Source organism: Lepidochelys olivacea (genome assembly GCF_965140295.1).
Source record: "Lepidochelys olivacea isolate rLepOli2 genome assembly, chromosome: 10".
Classification (NCBI taxonomy): Eukaryota; Metazoa; Chordata; order Testudines; family Cheloniidae; genus Lepidochelys; species Lepidochelys olivacea.
The window spans coordinates 76,222,281-76,247,221 of record NC_140420.1 but is presented as its reverse complement, the minus strand read 5'-3'; the positions used below and the strand labels follow the sequence as shown (position 1 = coordinate 76,247,221).

Sequence of the window (24,941 nt, the reverse complement as noted above, 5' to 3'; positions counted from 1 at the left end):
TAGCAGATAGAATACCCCTGGTTGGGGGTTCTAGGGGTGTGTTTGTGCGGATTTGTTCTTGTGCTTTTTCAGGGCCTTTCTTGAGCAAATGCTGTAGTTTCTTTTGGTAACCCTCAGTGGGATCAGAGGGTAATGGCTTGTAGAAAGTGGTGTTGGAGAGCTGCCGAGCAGCCTCTTGTTCATATTCCAACCTATTCATGATGACGACAGCACCTCCTTTATCAGCCTTTTTGATTATGATGTCAGAGTTGTTTCTGAGGCTGTGGATGGCATTGTGTTTTGCGCGGCTGAGGTTATGGGGCAAGTGATGCTGCTGTATAAGCTTCTGACATTTTAAAACAAATCTAAATGCTAAAACTAGTTGCGATTACTCCTTTATTAAACTACTGGCCCTTCTAATTTGTAGAAGAGTAAGACAGTCAAAAGAATTTGCACATTTGAAGATGCAGATAAATAGTGCTGTGGGCCATCAGACACTTCACGGGTGGAAATTGTATGTGGAAAGAAGTACACATGTTTAACATAATCTATATCCCTTTGTGTTCATATCCTGTAATATAAAGGAGGAAGGTTGTTCTCTAGCTGATGAAACAATTCTTTAATGCTAGTTTCAACTTGATTTTATATACTTGTAACTGTTCTTAAATTCTCATCTCGAAATATAGATAGATATTTGTATTCTGGTAGCACCTAAAAACCCCAACTGAGATCAGGACCCCATTGTGCTAAGCACTGTGCCATCACACAGTGAGATACAGCCCTTGCCCCAAAGTCAGATACTGTGTTGGGCTTTTAGGGCTCCCTCTGTCCCCTTTATGTTGTGTATATGGCCTGCAGTTAAGGGGCTGAGGACCTCATCTTTTAAATATAGGGAGAGGCTAGAAGAAGGGGCATCCTAGTGACTGCCCTTCCTGACTTCAAAACAAACAAATAAATAAATAAATGGAGAAGTCCTGCTTCGGATTTAAGTTACACTTGTTTCAAGTGAAATATTTGCAGCTGTAAGTAGTGCAACCACCCCCAAAAAACCCCACCAAGATTTTCATAGAACTTGAGTGAGCCAGTTTTAAAAAAAAAAAAAAAAAGATTTCTGTAGCTCTAGGCTGTTAAGTTTGAAGTATATTTTGGACACACCCTCCTGCAAGAACTCGATTTACTGCTGACTGTTGGATTTCACGTTTAAGGAGGAATGATGAGCTTGTTCAGCGATTGTGAAAACTTCCCGGTGCTTCACCGTACTTGGAATATCCTGAAAATCCCGAGCAGGGAAATGCCGATGAAGCTGCATTCAGTCAAAGGACTAGTGAGAATTAAAGCTGACTGTTCAGTGATTAAAGCTTGTAGCTAAGTGGAGTTTTAATTTAGGGTAACTAGTGCACAATCACTTCTGAATTTCAGAATCCTCAAGAAGCAAAGAGTAGAAAAGGAAAGGACTTTGGGGGTGGCATATGAAATGAGTTTGAGTGGCATTAGAGCCAGATTTTTACTGCACATTACACCATACACTTACAGCAGATCTCAACTCAGAATTTAACTTTCAATAAGTCCTCAGGTGAGTGGGGCTAGACCATGACTCTTTTAGCGCCTGCCTGGGTGTTGCACATACTGGAGAGCCTTTAATGATTATCCAGTGACCCAGAATTAATCTGTTAAAAATATCTAGAATTAGATTTTTCTACAATCAAAGTAATGTGTGTGTGCTTGCTGTATAGATTAAATATTTGCGAAGTTCTTAGTAGTAGTGAAGGAGGAGAACAGGACTTCAAAGGTGCCAGCTTGAGACATTAACTCCCCTCTTTAGGGTTAAGCCAGACAGTGTGCTTTAATCTGTCTACAAGAGCTGAAAGTTCCCGAAAGCTAACAATTTCTGCAAGGGAGGCAGCTGTCTCCCTTCTTCTCTGCTGCTTGTTACAGTAGCACCATTTTAAGGGTCTGTTAGCATTCATTAATTGCACCAGTCCAGAGCTGGTGGCTGTTCTGCATCCTCCCTCGGTGATAGACAGGCGGCTGCAGCAGGACCAATCCTAGCTCAGATGTTTTCTTGCCTGTAGCAATAATCCCTCCCAGCAGTGAGGTCTCCTGTGTGCCTCCTATCAAAGGGTCACTACTGCACAAGTCCTGTCTTTGTGGGAGCAATAGGCTTTGGGTGTGAGTGATCAGAAGTGATGTAAACAGCCTGTTAGTCCGTTCCCCTGTGGTTATAAAATCAATCCCCAATAGAGGATGCATCTCCAGACGCGGAGTTGAAAGTATGCATGTTGTTTGGTGCTGCATGGAGGAATCTAAAAGGAAAAGTTGCCAGAAAAAGCCTGCTGCACCATGGTTCTACGCACCGTGGTTGGCTTTGCAACTCATGTTTTGTATACTGAGTTTGCACATAGTTGTTCCCTCGTCATTTTCCATTATGCTAGAGCCATAGTTATGCTTCCTTTTCTCCACCACAGTTGCCATCCTTTAAGATTTGTATATGCCTTAGGCTGGGAACAATCAAATAATCACAATCTTAGATAGAACTGAAACTTGCCATGAAGTTGATGGCCTCTGCTAAAGGTCATCTCAAGAGAGCTATCTTGGTAGTCATGATGGCAACATAAAGCACTGATGTTTGGGATTGTAGCTTGTTCCTTTGACTGCTATGGCTGGGGTTTCTGCAGAGAGGGGAGAAAAAAATCTTGAGTCTCTAGGTGCTATGTAAAAACCTAAGGTAGGTAGACTGTCTGGAAAGACCATGGAAACAATTGTATGTGTAGCTTGATGCTTATGTCCTCATGCTGTGTGCTTTTTGCTACTCACAATTCATTTTTGTTTTTTGTTTGTTTGTTTTTTATCTTGAAGCCACAAGTCTTCTCCCTATTGGCACAACTGTGTGTGGAATGTCATTGGCTTTTCTCTTTAACTCTAGTGTATGTTCCGGATGAATGGGAAGTGCCCCGTGAGAAGATCACCATGTGCCGGGAGCTTGGGCAGGGCTCCTTTGGAATGGTTTACGAGGGAATAGCTAAGGGAGTGGTGAAGGACGAGCCAGAAACTAGAGTGGCCATCAAAACTGTCAATGAGTCTGCAAGCATGCGTGAACGGATAGAGTTCTTAAACGAGGCCTCAGTCATGAAGGAGTTCAATTGTCATCATGTGGTAAGTTGCTTGAAATTGAGCACATCTTCCCTTAACGTAACCATAGTTACTGGTATGAAGGTATCGAGTGCCAGGCTTGATTGACTCCATGATACCAAGATTCAACACCACCTAAAGCAGCATGCTAAAGGAAAGTGCATCCTTGTCACACGGCTCTCGCAATGTGCGTTGTGATAATGCATTCATAGGGATGGCGGCTGCCACAGAGTTTGAATCGAAATCTTTTCCAAACTCTTCCCAAGATTTGTGAGTGTTAGTTCCAGACTGGGGCCACTCCTAGTTAATAACCAGGCTTTTAATTGGTTAATAATTTCCCCAGTAATAATCAGCCATATTTGCTGGATAATCTTAACTTTTCTCTTTCAGGTGCGGCTGCTTGGAGTTGTCTCGCAAGGCCAACCAACACTGGTTATCATGGAGCTCATGACACGCGGGGATCTCAAGAGTTATCTGAGATCTCTGCGGCCGGACACAGAGGTGCGTGTATGGGTTGGGGTATTTTTCCTTCACTTGCAAGAAAAGGTAATGAGTTCAACACCCCAAACTTGCCCAGGCTGTCAGTCTCCTGTCTTGTTTGGAGCAGCTGTCCTTGTTAGTGGTTTCTGATGTAAACCTTCCTCATGCACATTGGCCCAGTTACCTGCACTGGCTTGGCACAGCTGCAGAGCCTCACTGGTCTTTGCTTTAGTACGCAATACCCAAGGTTTCTGATGCGTAGGTTAGCAGGTTTCTGCAGACCTTTTTGTGTGTCTCACTTTAATCATATCTTATTTCCTCCACTCCCTTTATTTTAAAGGTTGTGGCCCTGTCTTTGTTAAATTACATATTATCTAAAAGGAGACCATTGCAGAAATGCAGGACTAGCTCTAGTTCACTCCTCGTGTTAAAGCCAACTGGTATCTTCATTGTGTCCCATAATTTTCCTCGTTCTTTTTTCTTTTTAATCTGTGAACTAAGTGTCGTGCATAGTTTACTTGCCCTGCTGGCAGCTAACCTTCATTACTAGCTATAATAGGAGTCCAGTAACTGAACAATCAGCTTCATCATTTCACTGCTGTCCTTTCCGGGGTGTTCATGCCCCGGGCTCTTCAGCACCTTCTCTGAGTTCTTGTCCCTCTTTGCTCACTTCCCTGTGTCCGACCTGTGCATTTAAGGAGTTAAATACTTATATACAGAATGACGTTTATCTTCTTTCTCGCAATTATCTTTTTTTCTCTTTGAGCTCTGTTTATGAAACTCCAGCGGTTCTGTGATCTGCTGCTCCTTATGCCAAAAGAGCATTTTTCACAGGGACGGTAGAATAATGTGTACCATAGCATGCTTATGTCCCACCTCTATCACTGAATGCCTGTTTTTCAGGTTTGAATTGCATCTTTTTTTGCCTAATCTGACTCTTGAAAAAGCTGCAAAACAGGACAATCATTGAAAAAAATGCATGAGAAGGGGGTAATTGCTCTTGGATGAAGCCCTACATGGTGCCCCTTTGGTTTTGACATAAATTATGCATGAGCACTTTGCAATAAACACAAATATTTAGTCATGCACAGGATGTTTAATATTCAGCCCTGTCAGTCTAATAGATAAAATCACTCACGTACATTACAGGGCCCGAAAGGTTAGGAAATAATGTTATAGGCCACTTCCTGCTCAAATTAATGTTGGCCATGTATAAAATGGGCTCAGCACTTTTCTGTGACGTAAATAATTTACAGCAACAGAGAGCGAACACCTGGTTCATGTGAATGAAACTTAGGTGTAAAATGGAGGGCATTTTATGAAACAAAAGGCAGGTTGCTGAAAATCACTTTTCTGTACCCCATCATTTAACGGGAATATGGATTACATAAGGATTGGGCTAGTTTCTCAGCACTGAGGCCAAGGCTGTTTTGTAAAGGTGCAGGTCCTGGGTCATAGTGAGGAGCTTATCAAGAGCAAAGGTAATGAAATTCAAAAGACTTTGGAGACAGGGAGCAGTGATGACATAAACAAGAGAATTACCGAAAGGAATACTGTTTAGTCTGTTTTTCTCTTCTGCATGCTGACTTATTGTGTCTCTCTCTTCCCCCCCACCCCCACCCGAAAAGTGCTTGCTGTGAGCAGGAGGCGCGGTTGCTGATTCACAGGGCTTCTGGTGGGCGGGAGGCGGTGGAGGGGAGCTGATGGGGGGCTGTCGGCCGACCCTGGTTCCTAGCCCCCGTGGCCAAACAACATTATAAGCAAACATTGTGCAACTTTAAATGAGTATGTTTTCTAATAGATCAGCAACGAAACAACGTTAACCAGGATGATGATAAGCAAGGAGTTACTGTATCTTACAGTGCTTCTCATACTTAACTCTTTGTTCTGGATACATGCAGTGGATTGGCTCCTTCCTGACTGACTGTCATAGGTGCTTGAGCCACTGATTTCACCACACAGTCCTGGCCCTTCTACAAAGGGTCCCAGCTTACATTGGTCCTTGCTGTCAGTAAAGTATAATAATTGCATACCTTCAGATGGATGAATTTTTCCAGGTTTCCTTAGATCCATCCCTGTGGGTCCTTTGCTTTGAGATCCGTCCCATTTAGGAATTGGGGAACTTAGAAGGGTTCCCAGAGAAGGAGTGGAGAGACTCAAAATAATAAACATTTAACACATATTTTGAAAGTGCTGAACAATTATCATAAACCTGAAACACCATCAACTATAGATAAGTATCATTAACTCCTTCTCCCTCTACCCCAAACACACACACAGAGTGAAAGTTTAGTGATTTGATCTGCTCAGGAGTTCTGCCTTCTACTTTCCTGCTCAACCCACTATCCAACACTGCTTATCCTGTAGCCGGAGGAATAAGTCTTAGTCAAATTTGCACTGGCAGATGTTAAGCCACAGTATGATGTGCTGAGGTATGTGCCACCATTTCAGATGTTGCCCTCCAGCATAGTACAGCTAATAGCCGTGGTAGTAAAAGCTGCATATACCTTTAATTGATGATCATGAGTAAATCTATTTTACAAAAATTATCTAAAGGGCTTTTTCCCCCCCCTTTTGCAGGAGTATATAAGTAATTCAAGAGGGATCACGTCACTCGATGTCAGGAGAAATAATTTAACAGTATCTTGTAACATTTTCTGTTTTGTTCATGCTGATAGTAGCACACTCAATATCCAATTCTGAAGTAATGTGAGAAGGTTATTTCTTAAAACCTTTAGGAGAACTTTAATAGCAAAAATGACCAGTTTAAAGCAAAACTTGTTTGTATTCCCCAAAATAGAATGTGTTACTATACAGGAGCTAATTGTAACCAAGCTTTATGTGGGTGGAGAAAGAAGACATGAGTTTCCCACTAAGCAGATGGTATGGTCTTCATAATCATAAGTTTTTGTTCAGACTGGTCCTGGTGTCATTTCAGACTGACTTCTGATGATCTGATTAAGAAATGCATGTTGCAGTTTTTGAAGTGGAAACAATTTCTGCCTCACACTTCTACCTACTTATTCTTGCTCAGAATAACCCAGGCCAGTCTCCTCCAACTCTAAAGAAGATGATTCAGATGGCAGGAGAGATTGCTGACGGCATGGCGTACCTCAATGCTAACAAATTTGTGCACAGGGATCTCGCTGCAAGGAATTGCATGGTGGCTGAAGACTTCACTGTAAAAATTGGAGGTGCTTTTTTCTTTCCTTTTTTCTTCCTTAAACTCAGATGAAACGGGAGTATAATCCTACAGTCAGCATTGAAAAAGGCACCTTAATTTCCTTAAATTGTTACTAAGTCAAGTATTTGATTCTGGGGGATGAATATGTTCCATCTGAGGACTCACTACAGTTCCAGGCCAGGGAGCGCTCAGCACTGAATTGAAACAACCTCGTTTGTGCCCATTGTGACAGACTGTGCAAAGAGCAAGAAGGAGCAGCAGCCACTCTTCCCAGCCCGACACTGCTGTAACAGCCAAGAGGATGGCCCAGTGTTGAGAAATTCTCCCCTCCCCTGTCTGCACTTCACTCTGATAAAGCCCACGTGTTTTGAGCTTGTTGGTGAAGTGACTTGCACCTTCGCCTTGCAATTTCAACAGCAAGGGTTAACGATAATAGCTCAATTACCATCAAATCACTTGAGTTTGGATTAACCCACAAACCAAATAAAAATTATTGGGTTAAACCTGCTTATCCAGAGCCCAACATTTTGGATGTGGTGATTAATAACAAAATAAAAACAAAATATTTTCTGGAATTTAGTTTGGCAGAGTTAAGCACAAGGCAGATGGACAGTGTTAGGCCCGAGTTGTGCAAACACTTAAATGTGCTTATAGTTAAGTCCATCTGAGTTTTCACTGTCAGGGATTTGGTCCGAGTTCAACGCTTACCTATTTAAGCTTTTTGGGAAGAAACAGCATAGTCTTCCATGAGATCTGAAATAGAAGCTATGAAAGGAAATTGAATTAGCTTTGGGAGCGGGTGGGCTTATCTCTAAAAATAAAAACCATTTGCAATCATGAGATAAAAGGTACCAGCGCAAAGTGCTATGGTAAAAAGTGCATGTTTCTTCTGAGATTTTTAGAGGAAAAGAATCCAAGTTCAGTGTACAAAGAGCCTAGTGTGTGTCATTGTGTAGATATATTGAAAACATAATTTTGCTTATTTTATCTTGGGTGTGAATTTGTGCTGAACGTGATAACCTGAAGGCACTGGCCAGAGCCCTCCCTAGAGTAGGCAGGAACTGTTCTTGTCTTCATTGAACTAGGCAATGCCAACGCTGATCCAACAGTACTGCTGCTAGACCAGTTCTAGAACGCCCATAAATGCAATCATTCAAACCTACTCGTGACCCAGTTCTCTTCCCAGAGAAGTCAGTGGGAAGATTCCTTTTGATTTCAGTGAGAGTGAGACGAAACCCTGGGAGACCAGGTACATATATATGAAGTATATCTCTGATGAAGTAAACCATTATGCTGACAATTCACAAATACTTTGTGCTGAAGCAGTGATTGTCGGTTGGGCAGGTTCTTTGGGACATGTTAATTATCCTGGCCTGTAGACACATGCGTTTTATTCCCTACGTTCCAGATTTTGGCATGACCAGAGATATCTACGAGACAGATTACTATCGGAAAGGAGGGAAAGGCTTGCTTCCCGTGCGTTGGATGTCCCCAGAGTCACTGAAGGATGGAGTCTTCACAACACATTCAGACGTCTGGTAACAAAACAGGGCCTTTTAAAAACAGTTTATCTGCTCTTCTTTTGGCCTGTTTTTTATGGATAAAACCAACACCTATGGTTTACTAAGTCTTCAAAGGCCCTGCTCCCCCCTCCCCCAAATTTTACTGACCATGAGCCACTCTGCTTTACGCCGTCCCCACTGCAAATTGTCCATCCGAAACCCTTTATGCCATATTCTATTCTCAGATGCATGCGTGGCTCCCATTAAAATCCTCGGGAGCTGAAGGTGTCTGCCTGAGACTGAAGGTATAGTCAGAGTTTGGAGAGGATACGTGCTTCCTTCAGGGTTAGGGAATCAACCATCATAGCAAAAATCTATGGCTTGTTGACTACACTTACCCAGAAAAGCAACTTGTCATTTCCAGTCCTCCTCCTCTGAGAAAAGCATCAAAAGGTGTCAAATGTACACTCAGTTTCTTTGGCCTGATTCTTATCAAATTCTTCTGTGTACGTAAGACAGTTTTCTTACCTAGGAAGTACAGAAGCTAGAATGCACTGACTTATTCTTTGCACACTGTTTCACTCCAATACTACAAGATCCTTTAAAGAAAAAATTATTGCATAATAGCCATGCCATGAAGTTAATAATAGAGCTGTACAGGAAATATCAAAATATGCCTTGTAGAAAAAAATACTCTGGGAACTACTTTTTTTTTCCTTCTCAAAGGTTTGAGGATAGGTGCCCAGCTTCTGAAAGTAAATGGAGGGATTGGCAAGAGATTAATATGTACTGGCAAACCTACATTTCTAAGTCTGTCTTGGTTGTTCTGCCTTCCTAGCAAGAGGTTTTACTGCTGGTGTGTTGCAGAATTGGCAGCTAATTGCCTCCAAATGTCTGGAAGTCAGTAGAAAAATTATTTAAGTAGTAAACTATATGATTTTTAAACAGCTTGGATGTTTTGCAGTCAGTGGATCGTAGTTCTACACAGCATCAACTTTGAGTGAAAGTTTTGTAATTGAAGTTATGACAAAGGAAAGCAAGAGGGTTTTTTTGGCATAGTTCAGAACTTCTTTGTAAAGCTACTAACCCTTCAACCTATGAAAATGTGTGTTGCTTAGAAATGACACAGACTGAATCCAGCCAAACCCTCTAACTACTCTAGGGAAAAGCAATCACTGTAGAAGTTAAATTTCCCATTTTAGCCACATGGTGTTATTGTACATGCAGCAATAGTTGGATTCCTATAGCACCTTTCATTACAACTTAGGTACATAAATAGCACCACTGAAAACAGCCTCCTCTGGGTGACAACCAGCTAACATGACAAAGGAGTGCATTGCTAGCAATCTCTTCTCCCCCCCCCCCCTTTTTTTTTTTTTTTTTTTTTCTTTTGGTAATAAGAGTATTTTGGGACCAGTGAAGTCCTCACAGAGAAGACAGAACTTCAGTTTAATATATCATCCAAAAAACCTAAATACACTGAATCATCTGGAATTGAGATGGTCTAGATTGAAGAGCAGAGCAACATGATTTTGACCCATTCTTATTGCCAACCAATAATTTGTAATCTGCCAGTGGTCCTCAGCTGTCACTTACATCAAGGACTGACTGTGGTTCGTCAGGTCTTACACCTTGGTAAATGATCCAGCTCATTCCACTTGCTTACCTCTTCTCTTTAAAACTACCACTTAAACTGCATAGTGCTTGAACAAAACCCAAATGACAGACAAAAATTCTAGACAAGGCATGAATTTAATCATCAGAAGTAAATTAGTGATCCAGTACGTGTAAACTTTGGCCGAGGTGTGCTCTTGTATGTGTTATCTAACTCTGCCACGTATCCATGTCCTTAGAAATACCACTTCAGAAAGTTTTGAGTGCTTAAAATGCAGCCACTTCTGCCATTTAAACATCAGTGGCATGAAACAAGTGTGTGATTCTTTACCACGGCAGTGTTGTGAGGAGCAGAGGGAGAATACTCTATATAGAGCTATATAATCCGTTACTCAATCCAAAGCAAGGTTAAACAAACACTACTTCACTTCAACAGTGGAACAACCATGTAATCCCAAAGCATAGGTATCTTAGCAGCGGCTGCAAAAGAAGGGGCGGAGGGGGAAAGCAAATCACCAAAGACAAGGCTGGAAAAGACCAACCTTAAAAAAGATTATTTCTTTGGCATAACAGACCTCTGCTTGTAAAAATAGAAATTGTCAGTTGTATGCTACTATACTTCGGCTCTTACAAGAGGAACTTTAGAGCTTAGAAATATTCAGGCATGATGTTTATGTGAATGAGCATATTTCAGAATGCATAGCTTCCAATTCCAGAAGCATTGAGAAATAGATCTTTGTTTCCTTGGAAAGAATTTTTGGGATCTGACTACATATACTTTTCTGTAACTCCCTATTCAGTGTAAAAATTATAACACTCACCCAGAGAAAAAAATGACCTTTGGGGAATAGTTCGTCACCTTTGGGCACCAAAGGAAAGATCTGGACGAACTGGAGAAAGTCCAGAGAAGAGCAACAAAAATTATTAAAGGTCTAGAAAACATGACCTATGAGGGCATGCTGAAAAAAATTGGTTTGTTTAGTCTGGGGAAGAGAAGACTGAGAGGGGACATAACAGTTTTCAAGTATATAAAAGGTTGTTACAAGGAGGAGGGGGAAAAATTGTTCTCCTTAACCTTTGAAGACAGGACAAGAAGCAATGGGCTTAAACTGCAGCAAGGACGGTTTAGGTAGGACATTAGGAAAAACTTCCTAACTGTCAGGGTGGTTAAGGACCAGAATAAATCACCTACGGAGGTTGTGGAATTTCCATCATTGAAGATTTTTTAAGAGCAGGTTAGACAAACACCATCAGGGATGTATAGATAAATACTTAGTCCTGCCATGATTGCAAGGGACTGGAATAGATGACCTCTTGAGGTCCCTTCCTGACTTATGATTCTGTGAATACTTATTACCCTTCTAAAATATTTCCTTTAGGATTATTTAATGTCTAATGCTAGAAACAACTAAAACATTTTTCTAAATCCTCCTTTGCAGGTGTAATTGTCAAGGTATGAAGGAAAGCTTAAATATGGGGACTATAGTGTGTGTCTGTGTACATGTGTATCAATAATCAGAGTATATTTCATACCCTCACATTCAACCACACATACCCAAAATCCTTAAATTCAAAAGATTTAAACTTTTGAACATCTCAAAAGCACTGAAGCCCAACTTATCACTGTCATGAAATACTCTGTCTTGTTATTTGATCTGCTTGTGAGTAAAACCGCCATTCCAGTCTGTTTTAAATAGCATATAGAGCAGACCAGATGCTATACATTAAAGACCTCCTGATATCAGGAAAATCACCTGACTCTCCTTTTCAGTGTTCAGGCTTTGAAGTTGCTTCATGCAAACAATAGTGTTTGGCTATTTTTTGTGGGTATTTTCCTTGCTTCACAAAATAGAAATACTGAGACGATTGTGACATCAGGTTCCACACTCTTGGATGCCATTTTTAGAAGCCAAATGTCAAAATGAGAAAACTGTAAATGTCCAGACAACAGGATTTATAAGCTGTCAGGTGAAATGGCAAACTGTAAAAGTGTGTCTGGAGGGTTTGAAGGGCGAGGGTTTAGTTTGGTAATTCACTTTTTTATTGTTCTTAAAGACTGAGGAATGAGGTAACTAGGGAAGACTTTTTGTTGGGCGGCAAGGAGGGGGCTAAGATCTTAAAATTAATGCAGTATCTTTTGGGAACCAGAGCCACAAAGTCTTTCTGTATGATAGATCTTTGCCATTTACAATTTCTGTTAGATCTGCTAAACTATTTTAAAGAAGCAATGCAGATTTGTTCCTTGCAATGTAATCTCTAGTGTGTAAGTAGCACTCAGGAAATAAACTCAGTAGCCCCTTTCCTGTGGCTATCAGAATAGCAGTCGGGCACCAAAAAGCGGAGCAGAGATTTTTATTTTATTTTGTTCCATGTGTAACTGCATAGTTGCAAAACCCTTTTGTCATTTCTGTTTTAAACAGGAACCCATTTTAGATATAGTGGATAATCTGAGATGTAAAAGCACTCTACCATAACTGCCTCATAATATTGAACTCTTGTTTTCACAACACAAACCTAACTGCTAGCACACAGCCCAGTAAGTTGGGCTGGGTGCAGTAGTGGTGAAAACAAGGATCTGATTTTGAAAGCATAGAATTGTTCTTCTTTGCTGCTCAACAGTGTGTAAATGAGATGACTCTTAATTCCTGTAGAGATTGTTGATATTATTGTACATCTTGATCTAATGTTAGTTTACGAAACAGACGTTTTAAGAAAATTTCTGTAGGTGCATCAGGCCATTTTAAATGTTAAGTTTTATCTTTAATTACATGAAGGAGCTGCTTAGTTCTATGTAAGCTTGTCATGGAAAAGAAACAGGACATTTTTCACAAGTGCTTTTAAATCATAATTATACTTTTCTCTATTACCTAATGAACAGCTCAGGCTACTAGATCAGCACCTTTCTCCTACTGTTCTTTTGCAGATATGTACATAGGTACCCTGTGTCTTGCAAAATGACAGTTGAGCTTCCCAAGAGGGTTTAAATGTTCGAAACCGATCTTAGTAGCACAGCGTTGGCTCTTGGTGCAAGAGGCCTGGAAAGATGTAAATTTTTGCATCCTATATGATTAAAAGCAAGCGAGTTGCATTAGATGCTGTCATGTCTCAGATATGTCTTGATGTTTGCATTGCGTCTGTAAGTTGGCATGTGGGAGAACCTAAAGCAGAGTGACAAATCGAGAAACCAGTATTCACCGAAAAGTATTCCTGTGCCACAAGCAGGTATTTATATGGAGAACAAACCATATGGCATTTGCAGGCTTACATTTTAATAGGTAGCCATGTCATGGCTGAACTGGGAAAAACTCAGACAAAATGAGGGGAAAAAAGCAGCTGCCCTCAGATGAGGGCTATGCTCGTGCATGCTTGTCTTCCTGAGCTCCCTTTCTATCCCCATTTGCTAAAAGTACCTGAATATGTGAGAGAATTAATGTCACATGAGTAGTTTTCCTTTTTTTTTTTTTTTTTTTTAAAAACCTGTCAGGGTTACACTCATCATTTCAGGGGCCTTTCAGGCTCAGCCTCATCTGTCACCGCAGCAGTTTTATATTCAAGTGTAATTCTTAGGCTTAAAGAGTTACATGATTTTTAAGGGTTGTTTTATAATGAGTTTAGTGAAGGGCTGTCTGCTGGACAGCCCTGGACAGAGACATCCTCTAAACACAGAAACGGGACGTGAGCAGCTCTCTTCACTACTCTCTCCGCTCCACCCACTCCCACAAATGCCCCTCATACCTGAATTTGGAAGGTGCACCTGCAGAGAGAAGAATGGACAAAGCAGCTAGGCTGCCAGTCAGAGTCAAGAACAGTGCTGGTTTTTGTTGACACAGAGCCTAGATGGAGCCCCCCAAACTCATTAACATTGGGCTGCCACGTAGCTAACCGATGTCAACAGCTCTTGGTCACCACCAACTCAGAATTATAATGGTGGCTTAGCAATGAAAGTTTTCTTATCGTGTTACCAGTATCCTGAGCAGTCAAGTTGGTGAGGGTTTTTGAAGAAAACACCCTGCCATAGTCTAAACCAAAATCTTGCTTGTTTGCTTAATGCTTTTTAACTTGTAATTGTTTTCTAGGTCCTTTGGTGTTGTCCTTTGGGAAATTGCAACATTAGCAGAGCAACCATACCAAGGCATGTCCAACGAGCAAGTTCTTCGCTTCGTGATGGAGGGAGGCTTACTGGAGAAACCAGACAACTGTCCTGATATGCTGTAAGTATCTCCTGTCATCTTTATTTTTCACTTTGAGCTTGATTGCGGTGCACTCCTCTGATGTCCTCTTTAAACTGTGATGCTGAGTTACGAAGGTAAATCCAATTATTGCTATAGTGGAACACTGACATATAGATAATGTTCTAATGAGAGTGTTAGATAAAATAATTATGGGCTTGAATCTGGTGGCAGTTGAGAGACTACGTTCATGCTCTTGTGAGCTGACGGGACTGTTTTTAATTCACTGATGTGGTATAACTGTTGGAAGCATCAACAGTCTCTCTTAGAGCATCAGCCTCGTTCTGACCTCCACTGTTCATTGGTGCTGCCATGCTACATCTGTTTTGAGCCAAGTATATTTAACATGTCCCTTCTATGTAACCTCCTTTCTCCTCTCTCTTCTCCCATCTAAATCCAAATAAGCAACTATAAAGGCAGAATGAAGGATTGTTAAAATGCTCTAGCAGTGCTAGTTTCTATTTGAACTGTCTCTGTAAACTGAACATGTGCCTTAAAGTATCTTTGCTATTAGTAAGAATCCCACATTAGCTAAACTTAAGTTCTCAAATAAGCTGCTAAAACGCTTGTTCTCTATATCCCAGGAAATATAAATTGTGTAAAATAAATGTTTCTGTTTGGGGAGATTATCCGAGTCATCTTTCTTAAACTTTTCTATTTGATTTAAAATAATGTGGTTGGATATAAAAAGAGAAAAGCAGGAGTTTGGGGCGGCTGAAATAAATTGTGAATTAACCCTCTGGAATCCAAGCTTCCTAATTCAGCATGCAGATAAAATAATGCAATAATGCTTCTTCCCAGAGCAGCTCTGGACCTATTACCACAGTTGATAGCACTCATTGCATTGAGCTCAACATTTTCTCCTCCCTTCACAATTTCCTTTCCTGTAGTCATAAAGAGAAAGAAATGTCCAAATAGCTTTATCCAGTCCTATTATCAGTGTTTAATCAAGTCTCATTGCTCCAGACTGTCTACAGCTACAACAGGCTTCAGCCTTTCGCTCTACATTGTTAAAATGCTTCTGCTGGGTTTTGTGTACAGTAGTTTCAGTTGTTCAGTCTTTTACTACTTTGATATACTTCCCAAACTAGCTTTCTGGCAGGAAATGCTGCGTCTTGCAGTTATTGAAATTTGTTGGAGGCCCACGGAAGGGATGCAATCACTTAAGGGCATCAGCTGCTTGGGATTCTTAGGAAAAGAGCCTCTGGCTGGAGGACTTGCTTTGGTTTCAGATGACAGTCAGTGTTTTGTTGTTGGAAGAGGATGGGCCGTGGGCAGTGGAAGGAGGAGGTCTGACTGCCATATGACGCCCCCATCTCACATTCTTTCCCTTCCATGATTCTGTGGAGAATTTCTGGCAGTCAGATGGCTTTGAAATTATGCTTGACATTATGGGAATTATACAGCAGGGGCTGGGCATGTGGAGGGACCTAGGTAAGGTGATCTTGTTTCAGGCAGCCCTAGGAAAGCAAGTTGTACAATGGGAATGAACTTGGCAAGGGATTTAGCTTTAGAAATTCCTCATTAACCTGGCATATGGATAGAAATTATAGAACCATAGGGTTGGAAGGGACCATAATAGGTTATCTATTCTATCCCCCCAGCACAATGAGGCAGGCTTAAATATACTGTGGTGGGAAAATCTCTCCCCCCATCCCTCCAGCTGATACCTCCTCTCCTCCAGGGGGAGAGGGAAAATAGAATCTATCCTGCCAGTTCTCCCCTTCTGTCCCCTGGCAGAGACGGATGGGTGAGTGATGCTTCATAGATTGGATTGTGCATAAAGTGCCTCTGCATCTTCTAAAAGGCAGAAAATTAAAAGTGCTTTTAACTCTTGAAACTTCAGTGACTTGCCCCTCCCTCGCAGCCTGCCCTGTTTTCACGTTCAACAGACTCCCCATTGTGGTCAAATCCACGTGAAAGCACCAGAGATGTGCCCTAACTCAGCTCTACACGCAGACATTTGCTTGGCTGTCAGTGAGCCTATTCAGAGTTGCTAACTCCTTGCTGAGCCAGTTCTTCTTGTTCCCCCTCTTGCCTACGCTGCAGCCCATCAACGTGAGGTGTTGTAAAACAGTATCACCAAACAACGTCTGGGGATCACAGCCAGGGCTGATGAGTGGGGAGGAAAGAGAGGACAATGGTAAATCAGCCCTGTGGTCGGAGGGCCTCCCAATATGTCTTAACATCTGTGTAAATAAAGCGAAATGGGAGAGGGTAGGGTCCCAGTGAATATGATGTACTGGAGCCCCAAATTTCTCTCAACAAGCCTGACCACAACCACTCCAATTAGTGAGCTCTTCCTTTTATATCACTATGGGTACACACAGAGGAGTGGTCAGTATGCAGAGATCTCTCTTCCCCCACCTTTATTCCTCCCTGTATATCAGGGGTTCTCAAACTGGGGGTCATGACCCTCGGGGTTGTGAGGTTATTAGGTGGGGGGTTGCGAGCTGTCAGCCTCCACCCCCAAACCCTGCTTCGCCTACAGTATTTATAATAGTGTTAAATATAAAAAAGTGTTTTCATTTATAAGGGGAGGTGCACTCAGAGGCTTACTGTGTGAAAGGGGTCACCAATACAAAAGTTTGAGAACCACTGCTGTATAGCCTGTTTCTGGTCATCAATGGGTATGTCAGGAAGAAGAAAATCCTTGGAAAGTACATTGGCCCAGGAATTCGGTGCTAGTCTCATTGCACATCCTCCGTTTATGCAAGGCAATTGTTGGCAAACATTCTATGAAGACCTATATCAAATGTGGGAAGTTCCTTTTTTTTGGTGGAGGGGGATAGGTGTGATGATGTTTTTCTCTCTGGTTTTGACCCTTAAGACTGGAAGGTTTTTCTTGCAAAGCATTGTGTTCCCTGGCACGTCAGCCCCACTGGGAATTGTTAGAGTGCAGCCACCACAGAGATGCATCAACCGTAATTCTGTCTGCCTGTCGATCGAAGGTATTTTAATATTCAATTCAAGGTGTCCAGGAAGCTAAGTCAGTTTGCTGCAGGAAAGTCAGTACACTTCTTCCGCTCAGCATAGTGTAGATGGCAAGCCCGGAAGAGGAGCTAGGAATGAGGCAGTATAAATGTACCACAAGACACACCTTTGTAGCCGTGGGGCCTCCTTCTCCAAATGTGTCTGTTTTGAAAGCAGCTAAAATAAAATGGTGGGTGGTTGATGTCTGAGGAGGCAACCTACATGTTTACCCTTTGGGGTAAATTGGAGCACAGTGTAGTACAAAAGCTCCCCCAAAAGGATGGAGAGGGTAAAATGCTACACAGGAAAAATCACCACGACCCTCGCTGGTTAATAATCTACTACATTAACTATCCAGATTACGGAAACACAACAGTACATGTGAGCAATGCTCAGGGCTATTTCTCTTAGACCCCCCCACCCCCCGCCACACACACTGCAGTGTCAAAGGTTCTGAGGTTCCATCTTGTGTGGATGTTATGCTTGTATGTTTCTATGCTTTGCTACCTTCTATCAGTAGAGAGTCATTAATTTCTAGATGGATCAGAAAGGAAGGACACTTGAAGAATGTGACAAATTTTATTTTGCAGTGGGGTTTTCCCTTGTGCTCATTCAAAGACAGACCTTGTTGGGTGGCATTAGGCAGTTGCATTAGCGTTCAGAGAAGTGGAAAGTATTTGAAAAGGAGCTAAGTGCCAAAGAAATGACATTTTTAGGTGGTTGTATTTGTTTGGGTATGAGGGTGAAGGTATATTTTCCATAATGTCACACATTTGACCATACAATAGGACATGGGAGGTGGACATTAGTAATAACCTAGGAGATGTGTTGCTGCTTTTCCTCCTTTTGCCACGTAAGTAGCATCTTATATACTGCAGTTGTAATAGCAGTGCGCTGCGCGTCACACGGCAACTGTACATCAAGGAATTTTGTTACTGTTGAAGCTCCTAGTGTGTTCCCACTGGGATTTTAAAAGTTAGTTTAGTTGAGGCAGGAGGGAGAATTCTGTGTTTGAAGCAAGAATGCTTTGAACACTGGCTTCCCTCATCTGTAGCTTAGATTACCAGCCAGTTTAAACAGTTCTGATTTTTGCTTTGTCTGTGGTTATGGCTCATTTTAAAGCCAGGAGCTACCGCTTGCACCACTTAAGACAAATACAGAGGTCATTCCTGCTTTTTAGAGGATGTAGTGGGCAGCAGGATGGTAACCGCCCTTACTCTTCCTTCTAAGTTCCTAGCTGTCATCAGACCCAGTTGTAAGGAATCGACTCTGATGCATATTACAAATATATATTGAGTTAATTATGGTCTCTCGTAGTCGCTCAAAACATTAAAAAGGAATACTGCTTTTCTAGCAATTTATCTATTTAATGCCCCAGTGCAGAAAGTACAATGACTTTTGCTGCATTTCTGTGTAAGTAGACAGTAGAAAATTCATTTCAAGGACACTCAATATTCTGCTGCTTGGTGATTGCTGTAATTTCCCAGGTCTGGCTTGCCATCCCTCAGGTATTTTAAAATAAAAAGAGAGTTTTATCAGTCCATAAATTCTTCCAATTGTCTACTGGAAAGTTTTCTTGTTGAGATGGTGTAAACAAGGCCTCCAATCCCACAGAGTAAAAAAGAAGAAAAGAAAAAAAAAACCTTCCTTTTATGGGAAGTACTCTTAAGGTTTTTGATTCTGGAATGGCTTAAAAGAAACATCACATGTTCTTGTTTGTGCTGATGTCACATGGATTACTTCACTGCTTGTGGCATCTCCTTAGCATTGCCCCTAGGCCGCAGGGCTCTGAGCCAGTGAATATCCAGTGTTCTTGGCCCCAGCTGATGCTTCTATTCAGGAACATAGCAGTCAGCTGGAGAGAAAACAGCAATGAAGTATCAGAAATGGATTTTATATATTTGTGTGTGTGTGTGTCTGTGTGTCTAGATATAGATAGTGTGTGTGTCACAGACTTTCTCTTCCTTTGTAGGGAGGGGAAGACACACATTTTTATAAGTTGACTTCAATCTAAATATAAAGGTTTTAAAAATAAAAAAAAAGTTTTTATACATATACATGTATGTTATGATGCAGCGGCTAGCAGTTTGATTTTTCGTGCTACAGATTGTTTTGCTAGATTACTTTTAGTCTTTGCATGTTAAACGGCTATAATCAGGTAGTTGATTTTTGTTCTTGATAATATCAAATTGTACCCAACAGAAATGTGTTTGTAGCTGAAAGAAACATTTCAGTGAAGATCATTTTTGTTTGGATTTAAACATTCCCCCCAAACTTGGCAGCATGCTATCTCGCTTATCTGTTTCTTTTCTCCATAGTATCAGTGCCTCCCACAAGTAAAAATAACAATAATTCTGTCTCTCTTCCTTGCTGACAAGAAGCAGATTTACTGAATGTTGATTTTGTTTCTTTTTGGAAGTATGTACCCATTACTTTGAGGGTAATAGTGCAGAAAATCCTGGGTGAAGACATGAGTGAGTGCATGAGAACTAGAAAGTGAAACTAGCTAGTCTGTTTTCCTTGCATGCAAAATATACTGCAAAAAATAAACAGTAAATTGTGAAAAGTAAGCTGGATGCTGTAAATTCTTCCATTGGGGTTAATTAGAGTTACTGGGGTATTGAGGATTACGGTGGCTTTAAGTCACCTTTGTATTGTCCCAATCCTGGGCTGCTCTGGAGACCGGAGAACATCCTAGCATAATTTAGACAAACGTTGGGGCCCTTCTAAATTATGGAGCCTCCCTGGGCTGTCCTGTGGGCCGCAGCACTGTCTGGAATCTCCACAGTACTGTTTGCTGTGGTCACATCTCAATATACCCTCCCACCTCCAGCATGCTGCTTGTGAGGGGATCCTCGGGACGAACCCTCTGACTGTCTTCCATAGTGTCCATGCTGGGAAGTAGTCCCTGCCCAGATGTGGGGGTTTAAGAGCCTGTTTACACTGCTCTGGCATGAAGGAGCCAGAGTCAGTGGTGAGGCTTTTTTAACTCGACAGTGTTTGTCTCTTTAAAAATCAAAATGTATTTCCTCGGAAATAGTTACTTTGGTAATGTATTTCAAAAGTGGATTCTCCTCCGCCCAGATAACTCTGATATTGAACCTATATAACAGGGAACACTTTTACAGGCATTTCAATTTGATTTTACTTGCTTTTGTCAGGAGTAGGTGTGAACCAAGCTTGCAGAGGGTTAAATGCCTTCTTGGACATCTGATTTATTTCTCTTTAATTCTTCATTAACTTGGGGATGTTTTACATATTGATCAAAGCCTATAGACAACATAATTTGGGGAATAGAATGCTGACTATATGATCTGGGAAATCCATGTAACAAGTCTAAAGTTTTATTTAAATAAGTCAGATCTCTGAGGATAGTCTTGTTTTAAGAGGCTTAGGCTGTTTAATGAGCATAGTTGAAATCTATGTTGGTATTAGTATGAGTAGTCTCCCCAAAACCATTGGGGGCTATCTATAAATTCTGTAATCCATTAGGGTGGACCTTAATTTTGCATGAGTGCATGTTTGAGTGTTGCAAGGAGATGGGTGATCTATGAGGGCGAAATACTGAGTTGTGTTGCATTCAAAGTGCAGACTGATCTGAGAGGAATATCCAGTCTTGCAATGTCATAAAAAAGTGCTATTTTCATTATACGTGTGTTGCATCTTGTGGTTTTGTTTTGCCAGTGTGGGATGCTGTCACAGATGAGCTGTAAAATATTACTGCATCACTGGCTAAAAGTAAAAATCAATTGAGAGTTTAAAGCAAACTGGGTTGCAACATTCAAATTTACAAGGCATTCAAGGTGATGGTTCTCTCTCTCAGAAAACATGGTGTCACCTTTTTACTTTCCAGGAGTTTGACATGGTATGGTTTTTCTTTTTCTTTTTTCTTTTTTTTTTTATTGAAGGCCAGACTTATGAGACAGGGGATTATATGTGTGAAAGCGTTGACTCTGAAAAGTACCAACTAGTCGAAGTAGTTAATTGTCTGAATGTGATCTCTGTGTGACATTGTGGCAAAGAGGACCAACCGTCTTTGAATGAAACAGGGGAAAGTTGAGTAGAGGTGGAGAGATGATATATGGTATTGATGAGAGTGCTACTGGTGTCCATAACGTACAAAAAGTATTGAAAAATTGGAGACGATTCAGATAAGCACTGCAAAAAGGAGTGCATATTTGGGAAAACACTGTGCAGTGAAAGACGTAAAGACGTCCTGCAAAAAGACGTCAGTCTGTTTAGCTTCTCTGTCCATTTTAGGTGATTTCTTCCTCATTCTTCCTTTAATCAAGATTGAATGTTTCTCTAAATATATGCTCTAATCCAATCATCATTTATTGGACTCTATGCAGGAATTACTGGCTGACATGTCAGTGGCCTGTGGTGTTCAGGAGGGCAGACTAGACAATTACAGTGGTCCTTTCTGGCCTTTACAATTTAATAAACTATCTTCTTCATAACTTTGGTGCAGATAATCTGCCTGAATCGCTCCCGTATCCTATAGCATATTCAAACTTGCCCATTCGAAACTGGGGCGGGGGGAGCCAGGTTGTAACTCCACTGAGGGTATTTCTGGTTTTAGGAGACTTGTACTCTTAGTGTTGTATTTCATATTATGAATACTTTTGTTCAGTGCAATTAAGCAATGGGACCTGTGCAATGGCAGGATGTGGCTGCAGTGTGAAAAGTCAGAATGGAGTGTATTTCAGGGTTCAAAAAGGACTTATGTAAATATATCAAATTGCATATGCGTATTATTTTGCTAGGATTTTTTTGTTTTTATGGTGGTTTTTTTTTCCTTTTTTCATTCCAGGTTTGAGTTGATGCGGATGTGCTGGCAGTACAACCCCAAGATGAGGCCCTCCTTCCTGGAAATAATCAGCAGCATTAAGGATGAGCTGGATCCAGGATTCAAAGAGGTCTCCTTCTTCTACAGTGAAGAGAACAAGCCTCCAGACACCGAGGAACTCGATCTGGAGACTGAAAACATGGAGAGCATTCCTTTAGATCCCTCCTCCACCCTCCAACCCACTGACAAGCACTCAGGACATAAAGCTGAGAACGGCCCAGGCGTGGTGGTGCTGCGGGCCAGCTTTGAGGAGAGACAGCCGTACGCACACATGAACGGGGGACGCAAGAATGAACGGGCCTTACCTTTGCCCCAGTCTTCGGCCTGCTGATCCTTAAAACCCAGAATCTCACAAACACACACACACATTGGGGGAAGAAAGAAAGAAAAGAAAATATATTCAAAAGCCTACTGTACCTCAGTGGATCTTCAGAACTGCCATAGCTGCACATGGGAGAATCCTCTTTTCAGTAAACACGTTAGTTTTTCTTTGTTCAATATGCAAGCAGATGTTTATTTCAGTAAAGGACTCCGTTCAGTGGGGCGCACAGTCATCCTTTTAAAACTCTAATGTTAACACTTAATAGCAACAGAAAACTTGAGATCTGATGTGTCTCTTCTCTCTCTCTCTCTCTCTCTCTCTTTCTTTCTGCTTCATAATGGGAAACATATCTGCGTGCAAGTTCAACCATACAGCACTTCTATCAGATCAAAGAAATTGCAGGCCAGGTGGCTCCCCGTTAGCCTTTGCAAGCACCTGCTTAACACTGTAGGTCTTTATAAAGACAGAAAGAAGAAAAGAAAAAAAGACTGGATTTTTAATGTTACTCTAACCTTTTTAGGAACACATAAAAGAATTAAAAAAGGGCCATCATTCGTCCAAGGTTGTTACCATTTTCAACGCTGCCAAATTTTGCCAAAAAACTGAACTTTTTTGGGGTGGTGGTGGTTTTGTTTCATGGGGTGGGGGGGGTGTTTGTTTTTGTAGGCTTGGAAGGAGCACAGTAATCAACTGCTCCATTTAAAAGAGATACTGACCAATACACTCCATTCAATCATACACTGGTATTTTAAAAAAATCAGATTGTCTAGATCTTTTTTTCAACTGGACAAAACGTGATTTGTTTTCTCATGATGGAGAGGAAAGGGGGGCAGGGTTTAGAAACAGCCTTCCCCCCATCCACCCTCCCCCACCAAGAATTCTGGACAAAACTGGCAGTGGTGAGCCAAATATCACACACACATACACACACTCTGTCTCTCTCTGTCTCGTACACTCTATATATACTTCGTGCAAAAAGTCGACCGCACGCCAAAAACAGCAAACCAGCCTGAAATGAACCGGAAGGGATCTCCATCATTGCAGCCTGCCCTCCTTCTCAGACTAGCAGGAAAACACATGTCGAAACAAAAATTGGAGAAGACAAAAAAGCGGTAACGGATTCAAGTATACGACGCTTTGTTGACCTTTTCTCTCTGTTATTAGACTTCTCGAAGGGTTAAGACTTCTCGAAGGGTCTTGCAGTTCTATGTTAGACCATGGATCATTTGCATACACATTGTCTTTTGTGTCACTTTTATAACTTTTTTACGGTTCAGATACTCATCTATATGTCTGTACAGAAAAAAGCTGCTATTTTTTTTGTTCTTTATCTTTGTGGATTTAATCTATGAAAACCTTCAGGTCTGCCCTCCTTCCCTTCCCCCCACTCCAACAAATTTCTTATGCTTTGTACTATAGTGTGTAACTTTTACTTCCTTCTTCCTAGTAATTGATCCCTGTAACATGATTTGCCATGAACTGTTTAATGGCTTTTTATAAATACATTTCCTCCTTTTTTTTTTTTTTTTCCCCATTAGTTGTTTTACAACATCTTGGCTGTGTGGGATACAGAGCTGTTGAAGGGACTGGGGGAGAAGGGGTAATTAACCAGTAGCACTCCAGGGGTGCTTTGGTAGTGGTGGTTTTAACCACACCCTCCCTCCCTCCGCTAACCTCTGCCCATGCAGCACGCGAGTCTGTTACAGTGCAAGGCACGATACAAACTCAGGTCAGAAAAAAAAAGGTTACCTATTGAGTACATTCTTGTTCAGTGTTCATATTCATCGTTGTACAAGAGTCAGACCCCACTCCTTCCTTTGCCTCTTACTTTGGTTGTGACACACGCATATATATATATTTTTTTAATTGTTGGGTACAACAGCGGACACCAGGCTTTTGGGTCTCTATTTTTTAAAATGAATATTTTAACCCTTCCATCCCATGAACAACAGCTGTGTTTAGTCTACATCAGTTGAGCTGTCCGTGCCAGGCGTTTTTATGTAGATGGCCATTCAACGTTCTGATCTAGCAGACCTCAGCTACTAGGTCTTCTCATTAGAAGATGTTGAAAGGCCACATTTCTGGGCTGCACCTTGTTCAAGATCCCATCCGCCGACCACCCCCCACCCACCCCCCCGTTTGCCAGCAACCTCGATGATAGCATGCTGTGGAGATCATGCAGGGAGGATGAGAGTGCCCTCAAGTGGGTAGGGGCCACCAGGTTTGCTAGCAAACAGTTAAATGCAGCAGCTGTGGAAACGTGTACAAATACAAGCTTGTTGCTCAGACCATAGACCAAACTTCAGCACAAAAGAGAATAGTAGCTTGCTTGTTTGGCAGAGGAAGCTTTATGAATGTGGTGGGCAAGGAGGCAGGGTTTAAGGAGGGTGTGGTGGGGGCCATGATGTAAGTCTAAAATAAAGGAGCCATAACAGTTGCTCATCTAAAGTTAGTTATAGCATCTAACCTCTTGTTTAGCACTGATCCAACCAAATGATGGCAGTAAAGAGATTGTTCTGGGATGGAAATGTTAACTTTTTTTGAGTAAGAACAAAGAATTAAAATATACTGATTGCTCGTTGTGACTGGAGATTAAAAAAAAAAACGTTTGTAGTGCTTTTTGCTTGTGTAGTTTTAGGTCCCACTATCTTCTCTTGCCTCTGTCCCATAGTTATTTTTC

At 41.4% G+C, this 24,941-nt stretch overlaps 1 protein-coding gene across 1 annotated transcript in view; it reads left to right on the top strand.

Moving 5' to 3' along the window:
* IGF1R (insulin like growth factor 1 receptor) overlaps positions 1-24,387 on the top strand; it is a 281,321-nt gene extending 256,934 nt beyond the window's left edge. The window contains exons 16-21 of the mRNA XM_084642472.1: positions 2,903-3,132; positions 3,499-3,609; positions 6,623-6,782; positions 8,181-8,310; positions 13,965-14,099; positions 21,904-24,387. Of these exons, the coding sequence (XP_084498598.1) occupies positions 2,903-3,132; positions 3,499-3,609; positions 6,623-6,782; positions 8,181-8,310; positions 13,965-14,099; positions 21,904-22,270 (1,133 nt within the window). The 3' untranslated portion in view covers positions 22,271-24,387. The remainder of the gene's footprint in view (positions 1-2,902; positions 3,133-3,498; positions 3,610-6,622; positions 6,783-8,180; positions 8,311-13,964; positions 14,100-21,903) is intronic.
* The last annotated feature ends 554 nt before the right edge of the window (positions 24,388-24,941 follow it).